General features: G+C 26.0%; 1 protein-coding gene across 17 annotated transcripts in view; it reads left to right on the top strand.

Moving 5' to 3' along the window:
• The window catches only part of LOC142331010 (cytochrome c oxidase assembly factor 6 homolog), a 30,394-nt gene extending 12,953 nt beyond the window's left edge, over window positions 1-17,441 (top strand). For 5 of the 17 annotated variants that reach the window (XM_075376552.1, XM_075376548.1, XM_075376553.1 and 2 more), the window contains exons 2-4: window positions 5,987-6,089; window positions 6,547-6,773; window positions 16,796-17,433. In XM_075376552.1, the coding sequence (XP_075232667.1) occupies window positions 6,630-6,773; window positions 16,796-16,840 (189 nt within the window). In that variant the 5' untranslated portion in view covers window positions 5,987-6,089; window positions 6,547-6,629 and the 3' untranslated portion in view covers window positions 16,841-17,433. The other 12 variants (XM_075376557.1, XM_075376564.1, XM_075376563.1 and 9 more) reach the window with 10 other exon arrangements.
• Window positions 17,442-20,747: the final 3,306 nt, after the last annotated feature.

The following is a 20,747-nucleotide window of genomic DNA, read 5'->3' as shown; positions in this document are numbered from 1 at the left end:
GTTGATGTAACAGTTTCCATTTTATCCTTTATTTTAATGATTAATTCTTCATATTCCCTACCAAGATCAGCATAATTTTGTAGTAAACTGGTTTCTTCTGTTGAAATATTTAAATCAAAGGAATTGTTTAATTTATTGGTAACTGATTTGGCTATTTTTGTAACTTTATTTTTTAAAATTGGTTCTTTTGCGCTGCTCGATAATTTTTGAACCTTAATGAGGGAAATGCTAAGCTTTATTCATCGACTTGACTATAACACTTTGAGGCCTAAATATATTTGATATTCTGGTTCGCTTTCTGCATCATCTTATGGCTTTTGTATAAGCATTTTGCACACAGTGCTCTGCCTGGAATTAATTAAAAATTTGTATTGCTTGTTGAAAGTATCAAAAAGATATTTCTCAAAGAAATTTCTTAGCTTAACTTTTCTCATTAATATGAAAGAATTTACCTAAATATTCGGTTTTCTGAAAAGTACAGATATTTTTTGTTTTAGTACATCCACTTCTTAAAGATATTAATTATTTGCTGATTTGATTTCAGTTATTAGCTGTTCAGTAAACTCCAAAATATTGCGCAATATTGAAAATCTATTGGAAGTCAATTTGTGATATACTCTGCAGTGTGAATGCCAATTGAACACTCATAGTCCGTTTTTATAAAATGCAAGGGTTCTTACAATAACAGTACAGTTAGTATAGATTATAAAACTAACAATTGTACCTCACCTTGTCTTATCTCAGTTTCTATACTAAAAATTAAAATTTTTAGCTAAAATAAAAATTTCTCCAATTAATAAAATTAAAAGATATCACATAAAAGTTCACTGCTAATGAAATTACTTTATAAAAAAGTTTACACTACCTAACAACAGTATTAACACTAGCAACAATACAACATATCACATCAAAATCAGAACAATAACTGAGCCTTTTACAATGTTTACATTCAGGATTATGCAAGCATTCATGTCCATTCACTTTCGTGTTTAAACATTAGTATGTATGTGTGAGTTATACTTTAAGTAACAAACTATCTAGAATATGAGCTATCTCATTATAGACATATTAAAATATTTTGTATAGTAGGCCTACATTATTATCTGAAAAAATACATGCTGTGAAATTTTTGGATACATTGCTCACAGTTAGAAGGATCAGTGTTTTTAAGGCTTTCTTGGCTTCATTACTTTACTGGCCAACCCCTTTGAGTAACAAAATAAATTTTATATAGTTTTAAAGTACATATAAAGTACTTACTACTGTAAATATTTAAAATTTTTGCCACTTGTCCCACATGTGGTTTTTGGGCCCCAAATATGAGACATTTTCAAAATCTTAGGATTTGGTGGCAATTTTTTTTTAATGAAGGACACTCGGTAACAATACAATTTTTTTTATAAGTACTACTAGTACCTAAGAGTTAAAAGGTAAAAAAACAGGCCTGTTACCTTAAGCCCTTTATTATTTATTTTGGGGCCAAAATTTTAAATAAACAACAATTTGTAAATGTATCTGCAGTAAACATTTAACAAGATTTGGTTATGTAACAAAATGAATTTTGAGTACACTAACATGAAGTTCTATATTTACTTTTTCCAAAAAGGCCTTTTTGACCCTCTGTACGATGTAAAGTAAGAATGCTCATGGAAAAAGTGATGAAAATGGCTATTTTTACCTGTTGGTGAGTTAAAAAATAATTTATTACTCAAGAAAAGATTTTTTTTAAATATTAAGAAATATTTTTTTGACACTACAAGGTGGTAGTTATCATATACTAAATATCAAAATAAAAATAGTGATGCAATCAAATTTTTGAAAATTTGTTAAATTAAAATGTAATACCCTGACTGCATATGATTGGATCATTTTATTTCTTGCCCAGGACTTCTTATCTAGATTTGGTATTGGCATATTTTTTGTTTATATGAAAACTCATTCATTGTACCATTCTATTGTTTTGTCTTCTTTATGTTATCTAATTTATATAATTTTATTACCTAATTGACAAAACTTGTATGTGTTATGCCTTTCAATTTTAATATTTAATATAAATTTTATATTAATATATTTAATTCCTCATTTTCATTGTTTCTCTCATATTTCATAAACGTTGACTTTTTTCTTTATCTTGAAATTTAATCTCTTTCCATTTAGTACAACTATGATGCTGTTCATTATTTCTACCAGCTCATTTTTATTTAGACGAGAAGTATGTTGTCATTAACAAACTGTATTCATTGTCCTTTTAATTCCCTTTCCTTAGTTTGCTGCTTAACTCCAGTGTTTTCTTCATTTGATTACTAATTCAAATTAATATTTATACTATTAATATATTCACTAAGTATTCCTTAACACTTTTCTGTAAAATTCAAAATAATAGAAACAAACTGCTTCCAAATGTAGTTTGAAATAATGTCTCATTATTTTTTTAGGTTAGGGCTTGCCTTTTTCTTGCTTTTTATCAATTCTAATCATAGCAACCTAATTCTTGTTTTGTTTGTTAATAACTTGTGTTTGTTTAATTTTAACAAAATTTTCCTTAGTATTCTATTAACCATTCTACATTTTCAAATGCTTCTGGAGATATGCAAATCCCATATAGTAACTTTATTTTCCCTTGTACTGAATTTTTTACTTCATGGTAAAAGCCCAAAATCTAAAAAAAATTGGATTTTGGACCTTTCTTAAGCCCTTTGGGCATTAATAAGCCCTCATTGAACGTTTTTTAACGATATACCATAAGTGGTACTTATTTTCGTTGGTTCCAAAGTTATAGCCAAATAAAATTTTAATTAATGAAATATTTGGCTCTTAGGGGAAGGCACATCGGTTCGAACAGACTTCATCTCCCATTTTTTGTTTTAACTTTTTTATTATTTTAAATATATTGATTTATTAATAGCTATTAACCTGTTATTGTAAAAAATCTTTACAATAAATAATAATTCAATAATAACAATAAAAAAAAAAAGAAAAAATATCAGAAGTTATTAATGAAATAAAATTTTATATACTTTTAATTCTAAAAAAAAACGTGTATATGTAATTTAATAGGCATACAAGGAAGTCATGTCGTGTCCACATCACATTTTTTTTTAATTTTGCAAATTTGATATCAAAATGTTTCAGTTGGATTCATTTTTATTAAATTATAACATCTTAATTTTCAGAATCTTTTTTTTTCATTATGAGTGAGTGTAATAGGGAGTAAAAATTTTAATCTTGTTTTGGAAAATTTGCCAAAAATGTTAATTGCAATCTAGCTTTTATATGTTAACTTTTTGGTAAGACATGTATAAATTAATTTCAACTTTTATTTATATTATTCATACTTCATTTAAAATGTTGAAATATGATTTATATTTCTGTTTAAATTACAGTTAATTTTTTATTTAAGATAAAAAAAACTGTAATAAATGGCAAAAAAAATCTTTTTAAGAATGTTTATTTATATAGGATTGGATGAGAAATAAAGATTTAAAGTGGTATACATTTCAATATATTTATGCATGTATACATTCTTAGAAATATGCATGTGTTGGTAGATTCAGTAAAAACTATTTTTAGTTTTTCATTCTGGTGGTTTTGGCAATATTGTTAATATAGTAAATCATTCTTTAACCCTGAACCTGACGCAGGCAAATGTATAAGTATTTCATCTCGGGTACATAAAATATACATACTCACACACTCGCTTACCTTTATGTATACATTTGTACAAGTTATTTTAATATATTGGCTCATCCCAAAACGGAAGCTGAATTATTCCAAGCTTTAAATGTATGACATCTATTGTATGACGCCTGTCTTTCATTTATGTATGACAGTTCTATTTTTTAAAAATAATATTTAAAATAATATATCAGTTCTAGTGTGTGCTCTTCGTAGTAGTATATTTTGTTTTTGTTGTATCACAATTATATTTAGTAATGTAAATTTTGTTTTATCTTCATTTTTTCCTTGTATTCACAGTAGAAGTTTAATTGGTCTCTGAAAAATTTTAATTTTTGCAATGCTCATCATGTATAATAATTATTAAAAGTTATTTTACCTTTTTATCAATCAACATAAATCAGTGTGAAAGTGCAATATCTTCATAACAGTCGTACATGTTGGTGAATTTTGATAACTTAAACAACTTTTTACTTTTATTCTCTTGTAAAAGGTATAAAGTTAATTACAGTTCAGCAGTTATTTTTATATATATAAATACTGGTTGTTTATAAAAGAACTCAAGAATTCAAATAGCGTTTCAAATGCATTTTTAAAAATGATTTTATGAATGAGGTGGTGAAAATATAACATGAGTAGGTAAAAAGTATTTTTGTGGTCTTTTTTAGGAAAAGGAATTAGGAAGCCCAAATGTTACTGATTGAGGGACTCCTGGACTTAATGACTTACTGTGCAGTTGGTTTACAGACTAATGATCAGTCATACACAGATCTGTGGAAGAGGAATGTTTATTCCATCTTCCAAGTTTGAAGGATGTGTTCTGCTTCTTAAAGTATCAGCATGAATTAGTTCTGACCCACAGAATTGATAATTGAGAAGAAACAATTACATTTTTTAGACCAGATTTTAATAGGAAAAAACACTAACATTTTCTGTAAAAACAGGCACCCATTTATTTCTAGAAAAAAATTGATATTCTTTTGTATCAAACTGGACAAGGGAATTATTCATGTTATACAGCTTAATACTTTGATGTATCTGATAGCATCATATTCTGTTTCAGTTTTTGTTTTTCAATTAAAGATGTTTTAAATGCTCTAAAATATTTATTACTATTATGAATTTCGTTAAAATCAAACAGAAAATTTCCTTTTATGTTATTTTTCTGATGATAAGTTTGAGATAAACTGAATTTTTTACGTATTTCTTTCATGCTGTACTTTGAAGACATACCTATATGCTTTCAAAATTTTTATTTTATTCTCTTGATTTTATTTATTTATTATCTTGATGTAATTAAATTACTATTGTTTTTTTATTATTAATGCACATGTAGTTGCTTCCCTTTTTCATTAATTAATTTTATACTTTGTAATGCTTCCCCAATGAAGGTTTTACCATATATTTTGTTGATCCTTCTAAGCAAGTGCTATATGTAGATACCATACCATTTCTAATGTGATTTAATAAATGTTTAATTACATTCTAAACTGAAAAAGTATTTATTCATTTATTGATATTTAGTTCTTACTTCTATGATGCTATGGTAATGAATTAGTTGTGTTATATGGACTGAAAGAGTATTCAATTGTCATGTTATAAATTAACTTTTTAACATATCAGAAAAGTTAATTCACAGTTTTATCCATTATATAATGTTAAAAATTCTGAATGAGGGTTTGTGTAGCTTAAAAGAGTTTTAAAAATTGGAGAAAATCATTTAAAAAAAAAAATTATAGTTTATAGATTTTGTTTTAAGTTGAAATTGTAATTCAAAACTATTTTGATTGTTATTAGCTGCCTGAATAATGATAAAAGTTTCTAACATGATGCACGTTGCACAAATTATTTATAAAAATAGAAAGTAATTTGTGTGTTGCATTTCTTTGTTAATGAAAATGAAATGAAGTGATAATAATATATTACTTAATGGTTTTCACTACAGATATTTTATTTTTAAATAATATTGAATCAATAGTTTTAAAAATAGAACTGTTTGCATTCTATTTCTTTGTATTTTCATTTAGTCTTAACAATTACAATTTCATTCAAAAAATTTACATATAAATGTTTATTTTGTTTGTTTTTTTTTTTAAAAAAAAAGAAGATTTATTTGATAAATACTGCAGTTATATGTTTGCAATTTAAACCAATAAATATTATGAAAAATGTTTTGCCGAAATATTTAAATAGTGAAAAATTAGTTTTGACACTACTAGTGACAAAAATATAAACACAGTATTCTATTTCTTATTCAATCTACTCTTTAAAGTTATTTTTATCTTACACCTTGCATCTTTTTCATTGACAGATACACTGCATACTACACTCTACGTGTTACTGAATTTTAATTGGTTGGCTTAATTTCAAAAATTCATCTGATTGGTTGATATAATCCCCAGCATGTAATTTTGGTCAGTTTATTTCTACTTTTCATTTTACAACCTGTTAGTAGTCGTGTGTAGTACTTTTATATCTGTTAATTATGTATTTTGCTTATTCCATTTTATTTATCTGTTAAATTTCTTTTCTTTTTTTTATTATATTCATTTAATAATAGTTTAAATTTATATCTTGCTAATTAATTAATTGTATGGTTCTTTTTATAAATACCTGACATATCTAGTTTTTTTCATAATTCTTACATACTTTGCATACAAAAATAAGTTTCATTCTTTGTTTACTAACAAAGATTTTGTATAAATCATAACTTTCTAATTCTTTTATTTAAGTTATATAAAATACAAGCGGTTCCCTTTTTTCTTTTTGTAATATTTCTTTATAATGTTATTTATTAATATTTTACCTTAATACCAAATTTTATAAATGTATAGAAAATTTGTTATTATGAACTTGTGTTGTGTGTTCTAGTGTGGAATGAAATTTGTGAAATCCCATGTGCTTAGTTATTAACACAATTTTGTAATATATTCAATATTAAATTCATCAACACAATGTCTTTTCCAACAAAAAATGAGCGTCAGGCGTGTTGGGATTCACGGGATCGTTACTGGGAGTGTTTAGATAATAACGGTAATGAAGTTGAACATTGTAAAAAATTACGACAACTTTATGAAATTTCATGTCCTATACAGTGGGTGAGTGTTTTTTATATATATATATATATTTTTTTTTTTCATGTAAAAGTATGCTTAAGTTTTTTTTATTAGTATGCAGTTGTAAAAATAAACAATTATTAACATTTTTACTTCCTTGTATGAAGTAAAGGAAGTATTGTAATCATAAAAAATTTCGGTTTTCAGATTTCAGCTGAAATATCCATTTTGACCATCCCCAAATCCATTTTGACTAGTTTCAGCATGACATCTGCATATATGTATAACTCAAAAATGATAGCCATAGAACATTGAAATTTTGTACTTATGACTGTTGTAACATCTGGTTGTGCACCTCCCCTTTTGGTTGCAATTGATTGGGCCAAAAATGTGTACACAGTCGACACCTCTAAATAGAGTGGGGTTTCAATTTTGAAACATTTGTATTTTTGATATTTTTCTTAACTGCAGTAATAAACCCTTATTGAGAACTTTATTAATAGTTGTTATTCTCTTATTGTTAAAAAAATTTGTTTAAATGAATAATAATTCAATAATAACAATACAAAAAAAAGTGAAAAAACATCAGAAGTTGTTAGTGAAATAAAATTTTATGTACTTTTCATTTTAATTCAGAAATCTTTACAATCGGAGATTAATAATTATTAATAAATCAATATATTTAAATTAAAAAAAAAGAAAGTTAAAAAAAAATATATGCATATGAAGTCGGATTCGAACCAATGTATGCATGGTTACGGATCCGACTTGTTCTCACTTACACCACATATCTACTTGAGTGACGTGAAACAAAATTAATATATAAACTAATATAAAATGTTAATTAAGTAATAATTGTAGAAATATTTGATGTTAATAAAAACTAACATTTTAGCAGCAATTGTATGTATAACTATCCATTTTATTAAAGAATTGGAGGATCATATCTCACTTTCAAATGAAATAGGTTTAAATGAAGTGCAGCAAAAAAATGTGTACATGTAATTTAATAGCGTACAAGGAAGTCATGTGGTGTCCAAATTAATTTTTTTAATTACTTTTCTTGAATCCATTGATACAAATTTTTCAAAAAATATTTGCTCATAGTTAAAGTTTTAAGTATTGTCTTTAAAGATATTCAATAAAAACCTACCAGAAGAAGAATAAATGTATTAGACTCATTTAAACTGATGCATTTCTCATTTTCAGAAGAGCATCATCAGGCTAACTTAAGCAAATATAAATAAATGAAATATGTTTTTGCTTAAGTCTGTAGATTGTAATTATTTTTAAAAACAATAAAAATAATTTTGACAACCTCAATGGCTGAGCAGTTAGAATCTTTGAATTTTGTGCAGAGGTCCTGGCTTTGAATTCCACTGAGGCATGACATCTTTTCATACGCTACCAATTTCTACCAGGCTGTTGACCGTAGCTGTTGATGTCCACTCTTTCATAACAAAGAAAAAAAGTATAATCTGCATGTAGTAACAAACAAAATATTAAGTAAACAAGTTTAAAAAAGTATATTATAATTTTTAATAATTACACTACACGGTAACTGTTGAAATAAAATGTACTTTTATTCAAATTTTATTTTTGTTTAATTACAATAATATATTATTTAATGAGGATAATTCACTACCAAGATTTGTGTATTCATTCATTAATTTGTATCTCTTTTTTTGCTTAATAGTTGGTAGTATTTTTTCATTTATTTATTTTTTTTAATTTCATTCATTCATTATCTATCAAAACTTTTATAATAGTGTAATATGTTGGATAATTATTTTCCACTTGCATCCATATCTTTAATGCATTAAATCTTACCTATACTCGAAAAAGAAATATATGAAATAAAACCATATAGCAATATTTAATGGTTTTGATCGTGAAATTATAGAAAAAAGATTATAAAAAGCAATGAAAAATACCAAGGTAATTATACTAAAATACAACAGCAAAAAAATAACACAAAGATTTATAATAGTTTATAGCTAAAATATAATTAATTACACAGATAAAATAATAGAAAAAAATATTTTATATATGATAAAAATAAATATAAAAAAGCATATAAACCAATTAATCACATTATGAAATATTTAAAAAAAAACAATTATAAAAGTAATACAGATGGGAATTAAGAGGAATATACAAAATTAAGTGCAATGAATGTAATATTATTTATATTTTAAAACTAATAGATCATTTAAAAAGAGATTTTTTCAGAACATTACACAGAATACAAACCAAAAAAAGTGGTTTATATATTGTAGCCGACCATCTGTTAGAATGCAAACATATTATTACAGTTTGCAAAAATAATTTTTTTTTTTTTTGAAATTTCTAATAATGACAAGTTAATATATACATTTAGATACATATGAGAAATAATATATTTGTTAATATAATTTATATCACCAGATCACAATCAGAGATGATGATTTAATTAAAAACATAATAAAAATACAATCCAACAATTGGCAATGATAACATTAAAACAATCCTTTCATTACACAAAGGAAAATACTATGTTTTAAAGATTAAATCATTTCAGTAGTAGACAGTAAAATAAACATTATGCTCTTAATGTCATTCAAAATGTTAAGCTACAAAATATAATTTCAAATAAAGTGATAAATTATTTTAAAAAATTTAATAGATATAGAATTTAATACCAACTGAAGATGTGGGATACTACAAAAACTGGTTATTGGGAATTAATATGGTTAATTTAACTTATCTAATTATTATATTTTAGTGGTTTATATTTCATATAATATTAAATACAAAATCAAAAAATAATAAAACAATTGTTGTTTTGAATTTAATTACCACAGTGGTCAATATCTTGATGAATATATATACATATACGAGGTGTGTGAGAAAAGTAATGAGACTGACTTTTTACTTACCAAAGTTTTTATTTTTTTCAAATAACAATATTATCCCCTTTGAAGTAGTTCCCTCTTGGGCAGCTATACAACGGCGGAGTCGTTGTTCCCACTCCTGGTAGCAGCTCTGAAAGGCCTCAACTGGTAGGGCTTTTAACTGGTCGGTCACAGTCTTTTGAATGTTCTCCAGAGTTCCAAAATGACGTCCTTTTAAGACATGTTTCAATTTCGGGAAAAGGAAAAAGTCACAAGGACTCAAATCAGGTGAATAGGGGGTTTGAGGAACCATAGGAATGCATTTTGAATTTTCAAAAATTCCCTGATGGAAATGGCGGTGTGACATTGTCATGATCAAGCATCCACTTGTCTGCAATGTCTGGTCTCACGCGAATCACTCTTTCCTGAGCCTTTCAAGGACACCTTTGTAAAATACTTGTTTGATAGTTTGTCCTGGAGGAACAAATTCTTTATGATCGATACCCGTACTGTCAAAAAAGCAAATCAGCATGGTTTTGATCTTTCTTTGATTTGCTCATTTGACATTTTTTCAGTCAAGGAGATGACAGAGTTTGCCACTCTTCGCCAGGATTAAATATCCAAGATTCATCACCTGTGATCACATGAATGAAGTATTCTTGGTCATTGTCAATCCTCTCAAAGATCAACACTCATGTTTCTGTGATTGTCCTTCTGTTCCATTGTGAGGTTTTTCGGCACCAGTTTCACACAAACCTTTTGCATGTCCAAATCGTCTGTCAAAATTTGATATACGGTGAAAGTGTTTAATTTAACTGTTCACTCATCATTCTTATTGTTAAATGACAGTCTGATTTCACAAGAACCCTCACACACTCAACATTTTCGTCAGATTTTGATGTTTGTAGGTCTCCCTGAGCGAGGTTGATCTTCAATGTGTTCTCGGCCTTCCAAAAATGATTTGTGCCAGCAGAAAACTTGTGCTCTTGATAAGCAATGTTCCCCATAGGCCTGTTGCAACTTTTCAAAGGTCACACTCGTAGATTCCCAAGTTTAACACAAAACTTGATTGCATAACGTTGCTCCAAATTCCGATGCTCCATTTTTGTAACACACAACTTCACTGATGGTGCTGTCAAAAATAATGTGTTGGCTGAACGGAGTTGAAACTTGTACTGAGCATGTGGAAGGGATGAACAAACCGGTCTAGCACAGACCGGTAGACACAGCGTTGCCTGATCGCTCACAGTGTTACCAATCTCATTACTTTTCTCACACACCTCGTATATAAATTATAAACCACTTAATCTATCTACTTAGATTGACCCTTTTCATTTATTTATATCTCTGTATGCATATATATGTAAATTTGTATATGTACGTATAATAATTTAAATAAAAGGGGTAATCCAAGCAGAGAGCCGAAGTGGTTTACATGTATTTATATTTATTTTTTTAGAAATTTGAAATATATATATTTGTACATAATATATATATACACACACACACACACACACACACACGCGCGCGCGCGCGCGCGCACGCACGCACGCATTTATTTATTTATTTATTGGAACCTGTTGTCTACTTAAGATGACTGTTAAAATGAACATTAGTATTTTAGGTTATTTGTAAATGGTTTTTTAGCATTTATGGTTTAAAAATTTATTTTAATTCTACACTGTATTTCTATGTTATAAATTGATGATAGATTTTGTAATTTTTACATTGTTAATTCTGTATATCAATTCTTTCACTGCTTATTAATTTTTGGCCCTTTCCCATGCTATGTTTTTTGCTGAAAAAGGTTTCAATACATCAAGTATTTATTTTAATTTATTCTTATACGTATTATGAATACATCCCTTTATCTACTTTATCAAATATTAAAGTTTGTTTAAAATCAATTTTTTTTAAATGTAAAATTTTCTCCAGAAATCATATTTATGTTAATCATTAAATGTCCAGTTGCATGAACCTCAGAGCCCATGTTAAATTTTAATTGCCATTTTTAAAATTGTGTTAAATTATAAAATTATTTTAAAGAGAACTAATAAAAAAAAGCTAAAGTTAAAGCTAGTTAAAGGAAAGAAAAATAGTTATAAAAACCTTATATTATATTGAACAATATTATAAAAAAGAGATATTACTTTATGCTCAGTAAAAATAAAAGCAATGCAATTACAAACGTTATTTATTACTATTGAACATTATTATATTTTTTAACTAAAAATTTAATATTATTTAATTAAAATATATTATCTTTAATAAAATATTTTTTAATTAAAAATGTCAGTTATATTGAGTACTAAAAGGAGAAGAAATTTGGCAGTCTTAGGTTAAAGTCAAATTAATTGTTAAAGGATAATTCCAACAGTAAATGTTTAAGTTTTTAAGTTTAATGAACTACTGAAAGGGTGTAAACAAAAAAAAATCATGATAGCAGTTTATGTTCTCAGTATTTTGAGGAAAAATTACAGACAAGCAAAATTAAATTTGACTTTATAGAAATGATGATCTAACTAGAAATAATTACTTGATTTAACAAGTGTGTTATTACAATAAAAAAAAAAATTAAAATTATATTTTTTTGTTGTATTAGCTATATTAAAACATATAGCCTCAGTTATCAAATTCAAATTAAAGTAATATGTTAATTTTTCTTTGTAAATACGCAGGCAATGTATATGATGGCCTTCTTTTACTTTCCCACCTAGCACTATAGCTACAAAATGGAAAGTATGGTAATTGGTCCAATTTGGGCATATGTGGTTTTCACCAGATCTTTATTTTTTGACACCTAAGGAACCCAAAAAACCGGATGAAATTTTCCAGATGTTCACATATGAGTGTGAAATAGCTCTCTTTAGAGCTATCCCCTATGTTGAATAAAGTGATGGTGTAATTTGTAGAAATGAACATCTGCATTCCGGTGCACTTGAGATTCTGATGAGCACAAGAAACCACTTTAATCCTTACTTTCTTTAGTAAGGCACGGGAACCTTGTTATCTTAAGAATGGTTGTGCCAGTTCTGTGTCCTACCACGTTTTTGGTTATGGACTTAACATACAAGATGCTAATATAATTGAATATCTCTAACAAAGATTGTATTTATTGCATTTTTCTTTTTTTCATAAAATGCATTTTTTGCAATAGATAGAGAGAGATTTGTTTAATTCTCTAAGATTATAATTAAGATGGCCTTCCTGGACACAAGCGATACAACTGGACACATGGCATTTCTCGAGGTACAAGTTTTATTCAGTGCCCAGAAGAAAACCCTCAATCAAAATTCTAAAAAAAAGATTTGTTTGAAAGTTGTTTCAAATTTTTTATCCTCTATTTCCATTTACTTGAAATTCATTCACAGATTTTAAAATAAAAAAAACTATTTGAAATTAAAAAAAAACAAAAATTTTTCTCTGTATATTGTTTATAATTCTGTTCAATTTTCTTGGGTCAAATATTTTGCTAAAATTCATCTTGAGTGAGTTAAAAAATTACCAAAATTGTACTGAATCTAGTTTTTTTTTTAATATTGCATCTTGAATGAGTAAATACCAAAAATGAGTAATAATAAGAGGTGGCAGCAGCCTATTGATAATTATTTCGTGTTAAGAACATTAGATTTCAGTCAAACATGCTTAGGTAAAAAGTTTCATTGTAAAAGATTATCTTATTAATATGTAATCTAAAAACAATAGAGATCATGGGTTCAATAACATGAAAATTAAATGCATCTCAGCAATAATTATTGTTTATAGAAGATATATTTTAATTATATTTACAGAATATAGATATTACTCTGTATAAAGAATTGCAATCACATTCTTGTATATTTTGTATAGAATAGTTGATTTTGAAAACAGTTCACTAAATTTTGAACTTAGATAATTTTTTTTTATATTGATTACCAGAATAAAAAATTTTCTATATTTAAATATATATTTATCAAAAATATTTTTTTTTAATATTTAGTTACTTTTCTATGTTATCTTGTAGGGCCATGGATTTATTTCCTTAAACAGATACATGAAGTCAATGAACTAAAATATTATTTAAAAAATTACATTGATAGTGTAATAAGCTGTTTGTTTAAGCTTTACCATCAACCCAATAATGGAGTTATCTGGATAAATTAACAGCTACAGCTACAACCGTCTTCAAATTGTAGTAAAAAAATAATCAGATCGGTCCAACTTATAATATTATTTATAACATTAATTTAAATAAAGTAATGTAAAAATGTTTAAAGAGTGTTCAGTTCACTGTGATTTTAAGAATGTTTATTTATTAAAATTGTTTGTACTGATTTAATTTTTTTAATTTAGAAAACTGTTTGTTTATATGAATTTTAAACAAATTCATGAGGAACAGATTTTTTTTTAAATTGTGCAACACAAAAATATGTATAATTTCTTTAAAATTTGTTCACACATTCTTAAATAACAAAATAAAAGTTTAGGTTATTCTATTCATTTCTTATAATCCTATTGGCTGACATTGCAATTTTATCACCCAGACTGCTAGGATTTTAAAAGAATTTTCTATTTTTAAAAATATATTCATTTAGAGGACATCCTGGTTACATTTATTTACTAGACACTTTTTAAAATTATAGCTGTAATATAAAAACAATTTAGCATTTGTAGTAGTTTTTGTAGTAGCATTGTGATTTTTTTTTAATTACAGACACATATTATTGTGAATTGGGTTGAAAAATGTATTTGATATGAATTATTTGTTCAATGTTGTTAAGCAATTTGTATTATATTTCGTAATCTTCAAGCATGTTAAAATGTGGTGATTCTTATGTATGTGGAAGAATGTCAAGGTTGTTACCAATATTGGTGGATTTATAATTTAGTTCTATGTGGTGGTTAGCAAATGTTAATCTGTGTTGCTGAGGAGGGCTTTTAAATGTCCATTATATCTTTGTTTGAAACTGCTGTTCTTTTGACAAAATGTAAAACATTGCACGGTTAGAATAGTTAGTTTATTTATTGCAGGGGTATTATATTTGTTTAGTAGTTTTGTTCTTTCTACAATAATTACTTTTGTTTGTTGTTTAGTAGGCTACATTGTAGCCAGATTTTTTTGGGTTTGTAAACCATTTTTTCTGAAATTTCTTTTTGTATTTTTTAATGGAATTTTTTATCTTAGTAATATTCTACATTCCTAATATGTATGTATTTAATTAAAATGAATTGCCACCACTAATAACATTTGATATTAGTGTAAAGACGGGAGTACTAGTCACTGAGAATAGTTGCAAAGATGATTAAAGCATTTAAAGTAAGCTTTTCATTTTATAAAATTTGGTTTGATGTCACTTTTTAAAAAAAAAATTAATTCTCAAATTAGTCTGGTGTTCATGTCAAGGAGGCTATGTTAGTATTTCATATACTATAAGAGCTATGTGAGAAACTTTAAATGAGGAAGAACTTAATTCATTTTTCTAATATGATGGCAAATAAAAGTTGACATGCAACTCCTATTTTTATTTTTTATTTTTTTTTGCTTAGTAAATATCATTTAAAAATTTTTCTATTCATGATAATTTTTTCTTTACCTTGAAGGACTAAGCCTAATTTAAAAAAAAAAAAAAATTATGCTTGTCATATGGATAAAAAATGTAATAACATAACTCTTTTTATTGATTTTTTTTGGTAATAATGGTTGAACACATTGTTTTAGATTTATTTTATTTCTTTCTGTATACAACTTGTTTATAAAATCTGTGTAAAATGACTAATAGTTATTTATAGGAGTATCTTTTGAACTGCTGGTACTTCTGCTTTATTTATTTTTGACTGGCTTTTAAAAAGGAGGGTCTGAATTCAATCTGAATTTTTTTTTTGTTTCCCCTGGTGACAAGTTTTTTTTACAGGTAACTTTAGTGAAAGATATTTGTAAAGAAAAAAATTATGTTTATATAGATAATTTGAGGATTTTTTTATCCTTTTTTTTTAGTTCTTTGTATAAAGTAAATGAAGTATTGTGATCTTGAAAAATTTTGGTTTTCAAAAATCAATATATAAATAATAAATATATATCAATCAAAATATCTATTTTGACCAACCCTGAATCCATTGTGACTAGTTTTGGCGTGATGCCTGTACATATGTACATATGTATTTCACATAACTCAAAAACGATTAGCTATAAGATGTTGAAATTTTGAATTTCGGACTGCTGTAACATCTAGTTCTGCACTTCCCTTTTTGATTGCAGTTGACTGAACCAAAAGTGTTCAAAAAAGCGAAAATCTAAAAAAAAATTGGATTTTGGACTTTTTCTTAACTGCAGTAATAAGCCCTCATTGAGAACTTTTCAACGATGTATCATTAGTAGTACTCTTTTAAGTGGTTCCAGATTTATAGCCAAATGAAATTTTAATTAATGAAATATTTGGATTTTAAAAATCGAAAGCACATCAGTTCGAATCCGACTTCATATACGTATATTTTTTTTTTTAATTTAAATATATTGATTTATTAATAATTATTAATCTCTTACTGTAAAAAAATTTTTACGATAAATAATAATTCCATAATAATAATAAAAAATATCAGATTTTATTAATAAAATAAAATATGTACTTTTCATTTAAAAAAAAAATGTGTGTGTAATTTAATAGGTGTTCAAGGAAGTCATGTGATGCCACATCAGATTTTTTAGTTTTGCTTAGTAATTGTCTTATTTTAATGAAATAATCCCTAATGTCATTATTGCTATTCAGAAAATTTTTATGCGACATTTAAGAAATTAATATTATTTCTCGCATTCTAAAAATCTAAAAATAGTAGTAGTTTTGTTACGTCATTTCTATATATTTTCTTATTTTTATAAAAATGATGGTTTCTTGCCTTCTTGTTTCCTAGAATTCTTTTTTTTTGTGTAAGTAATGTGTTTTTTGGTCTATCAGTTTGATGAAAAATGAAATCAACTTAAATAAAACATAAAAAAAAACAGTACATTTTGATTCTTCTTTATTTTTTGACTAGGTTTGAGGTCAGGGCTAAGATTATTAGTAGTTTGATTTTATCTTCTGAAAGTTAAAATTTAGAATTCTGAATAATTAAAAAAGTATCATTTGTGTGGGTTTTTGAAGTTGATTTTATTTATTTTTTTTTTAAAGTGTATTTCTACTGTTATTTTCTCTTTGTCTTTTTTTCTCTTGACAATAGACATGGATTGATGTTGGTACAACTGGATTTCCTTCTTCCTATTAACCTATTAGAGGAAATTTGGTATGGAAATTTTTAGCATGTATAAAAATACCATGCTTTGGTGGAATTTGAACCCAAAAACTTTTGGATGAAATTCAGAGGTACTATCATTCATAATTCTTGTTTTTTAATTTGTTGCTGCCGGCTTAAATTCCTGGCAAGTCTCTTTTGACATTTTTTCACCTGATTGTTTTATGTACATCATATATACTTCATTAATATACATGTTTAATGTATGTCTGATATTGTAAAACCTAAATAGTACGATCTGACTAAAAGGCCACTAAGGCATAGATGTTTCTATTGTATGGTGAGTGTTTTCTGAGATATGATATATGACTTAAATATGATGTGCCACAGCTTGTTATAACAAGCTGCGACACATCATAAAAAAATAATAAAATAATAAAAATAATTTTAAAAAAATAATAAAAATAAAATAATTTTAAAATTCTTGTTATAACAAGCTGTGACACGTATTAGTTAAATCAGACATTACAGTCAATCTTAACTGTACAATGATATAAAGACCTTATCATTATTTATTTATTTGTTATTCTATACTATTTATAAAGCATTCATTAAATTTTTGTCTCAATTTTATATAATGTAAGATTAAGATAATTATTGGCAGAATTTGCTTTAAATTAAAATTAAGACGCATTTTGCACATAATTAAATTCATTATTATGTTGTTTTTAATTACGTTAATTTTATGTATTGTAACGTTTATTATATGTTATTTTAATAATCATAAATTTTATCAGTATCATTTTAACTATAAAAACATCCTGGTGTTGCCAAAATTCTGTGCCAAAGTTTTGATATATATGTTTTAACCTATATTGAATTAATGTCTTCTTAAATGTGAATTTCTTATTAAATTGTGGTGGTCTTTTCTAAATGTAATTTATGTACATAGTTATTTTAGCTTAATAGTTTAAAGATAAATATAGATCCCTATTTCATTAGTTGTTTTATTTTATTATAATTATTAGTTGAAAAGACATCCAAATTTAAATAAGTACTTTTCTCTTTCTTTAATTATTCGTAGTCCTAACTTGTTAATCTGAACTTTTTAAATCCTGACTTTTAATCAACAAATTTATGGAAAAATTAATAATAGGAATTCTAAAAAACAGTTTCCTAGTGAGATTTTAACAACCAAATTATTAAAAAATCCTGTGTTTGGCACTTATAATGTATAGTAACATAACTGATAATGAATCCTAAAAATTACTCATTTATTTCTCTGTAAATTCTTTTCTTTTGTACTTGAGACTAAATTTAGATTGAGAATAAACAAAGATTATGATTGAACACCTAGTTAATTGAATTAGTCCTATCTCTATAATATAAAAAAGGCTACATTTCCTGCATTTCATTTTATGCTGTTTTACGTTTTATACTGCCATAGGCTACTCAGAAAATGTTGAAAATGCATGATGAGGTTATTCAAAATAATTTATTGCACTGCCTCAATTACTATTACTTCATTATTTTGGTTTTTATTTATAATACTCAACAAAAGAACAAATATGTGCTTTTGAGTATGCATCTGTGCACATGAGTATTTATCTACTGATGTTATAATTTTTTTCGTGTTCTTGATATTTGACAAATTTATTGTAGCAAAAACTCTACATTGTTTCAATTTGAAGTTTTTTCAACAAATATTTTTAAAATAACAGTTGATAATTGGCTTTCAGTAATTTTGTGAAATTATATTTACTGATGCTAAAAACTTGTTATAATTTCTCTGCACCTCTATAACCATCTTGTCTGTTTGTCTTCTCCCATTTTTATAGTACTTAAAATGTGATCTGTGAACAACAAATTACAATCCCGAGAAACATGTACAATTAAATTTATTCAAAATAACATGGATTTTATAGGAATAAGACAGCTGTAAATAATTAGATAATTTGCCTACTACATAAAGTTTCTTTTTCTTTTCAAAATACCGCTGATATCTCTTCTGGCAGACCGGTCAAATATGGTCAAAGTCCAATTTGTTTTTGATTGAAAATCAATCGAATAACGATGTCAGTTACTTCATCGATCCCTTTTTTTCTTTCGGGATATTATATTAAAATAAGAGACCTATTGTTTTTATCCTATGATGAATTCTACACGATGAATTCATTAAGATAGGAAAAACTATTAAGATCACATCTCTTTTGTAGAGATCTTGTGTATAAATGGTTTGCAAAAAACATTAGCTCAACATAAATATGTTTAGGCATAGAATTGTATGTAGAAAAAAACGTATATTGAAATATAAAAAAAATTTCATGTAGTAGGAAAATTAACGAATGAAAGCTTGACAAATGTGTTTTGATTTAATTTTTTGCATGTAGTTGAAGATGTAATTGTACAGAGTTTTATGTACAGTTAATAAAAATGTTCCATATAAATATTAAATAAATCATGAAAATTCTTGACAGGATGTGTATTGAGGCTCAAAAATCTCCAATGTTCTTAACCGATCAAGATCAGCTAGGCTGATCTCAGTCAGACCAATTCTGGAGTCTGAATAATTTTAGAGCAGTTACTGTGGAACTTTGATGCGCTTTAATAAAAAAAACAAGAATTCTAATCGATAAACTAGTTTACACATAAGATGATTGTAACATTTTTAATTAGGATTCTTAAACACAATTCATATATCCAAAATCATTCTTATTTATTTAATGAAATGAATTTGAAAGTAAAAAGGTGTCAAAAAACTGTATTTTAAAGATTATATTGGTAGCATCGCTATCTCTCTTGTCAAGTTGTCATACTTGCCAGAGGTAGTGCTAATGAAGCCTCTTGATACAAAAGTTATTATTGACTTAAACATAAAACAAATTATTTATATACAATTAAAAGACTAATTTAAAAAAAATATTTATTGTTTTTCATACACCCTAGAAAAAATGACATGAGTGTTGAAATAAAATCAGATATGGTATCTATAAAATTGCTAAAAACAGATACAGAATCTTAAGATATACAAAATGACCCTTCATGTAATATAAATTGCATAATAAAAATAAATTATCAAATTGAAAATTTGGAGAAATCTCATATATACAAATTTAAATCTAACAATGCTAATATTATAAACAAGCAGGTTCAGTTAAAAAATTGATTGAGACTGTTGCTGCCACCATCTGCCATGATCAAATTATAATTTCCATTGAAAAATAACATTCAGTTATAATTTATATGATTAAAGGGAACCATTTTTTTTAAATTATTTTTTATAATTTGAATTTTTTTTAAGCAATCTATTAAATTTCTTTTTTAAAATTATGGCACTGATGATGATGATAATAATGAATGGATCCACCAGAAATATAACATCTTGTAGAAACGCTATTAATATATAATTTTAGTAACTTTAATTAATTACATTACAACTCCACTATAACATGGCCAAATGGGGACATTGATTATACCCGCGTTATGGGCTAATCGCATTATTTCGAAGGTGAAGTGAGAAACAATAAAAATAAATGACCATTGAGTTAACGTTGTATTATAATAATTAAAATATTACCAAAAGATACAGCTACAAATAAAATTACTTTGATAAAATAAAAATTTTGAATAATTCAGTAAATTGCCGAGAACTGAATGACTGTACTTACTATGTTTGTGGCTAGATTTTATTTACACGTTGTTTTTTTTCATACTTTTTAAACATATTGTTAACTAAAACGACAAACCACGACTAATAGGACAACACTATTTATTTTAATACTATAACAGAACACATTTAAACGATATGGTTGAATTTGCATAACTAAACATAAAAATTAAAAAATCCAAGTTTACAATAGTTATTACAAAATTAAAGAACTTATTTTTGTTTTCTTGGAGTTCCATGTTCTTTTTCTTATTTATGTACGATTTAATGCTT

The sequence above is a fragment of the Lycorma delicatula genome, chromosome 10, assembly GCF_047948215.1.
Source record: "Lycorma delicatula isolate Av1 chromosome 10, ASM4794821v1, whole genome shotgun sequence".
Lineage (NCBI taxonomy): Eukaryota > Metazoa > Arthropoda > Insecta > Hemiptera > Fulgoridae > Lycorma > Lycorma delicatula.
The sequence above is the reverse complement of the archived record's forward strand: the minus strand, read 5'-3'. Positions and strand labels throughout refer to the sequence as shown.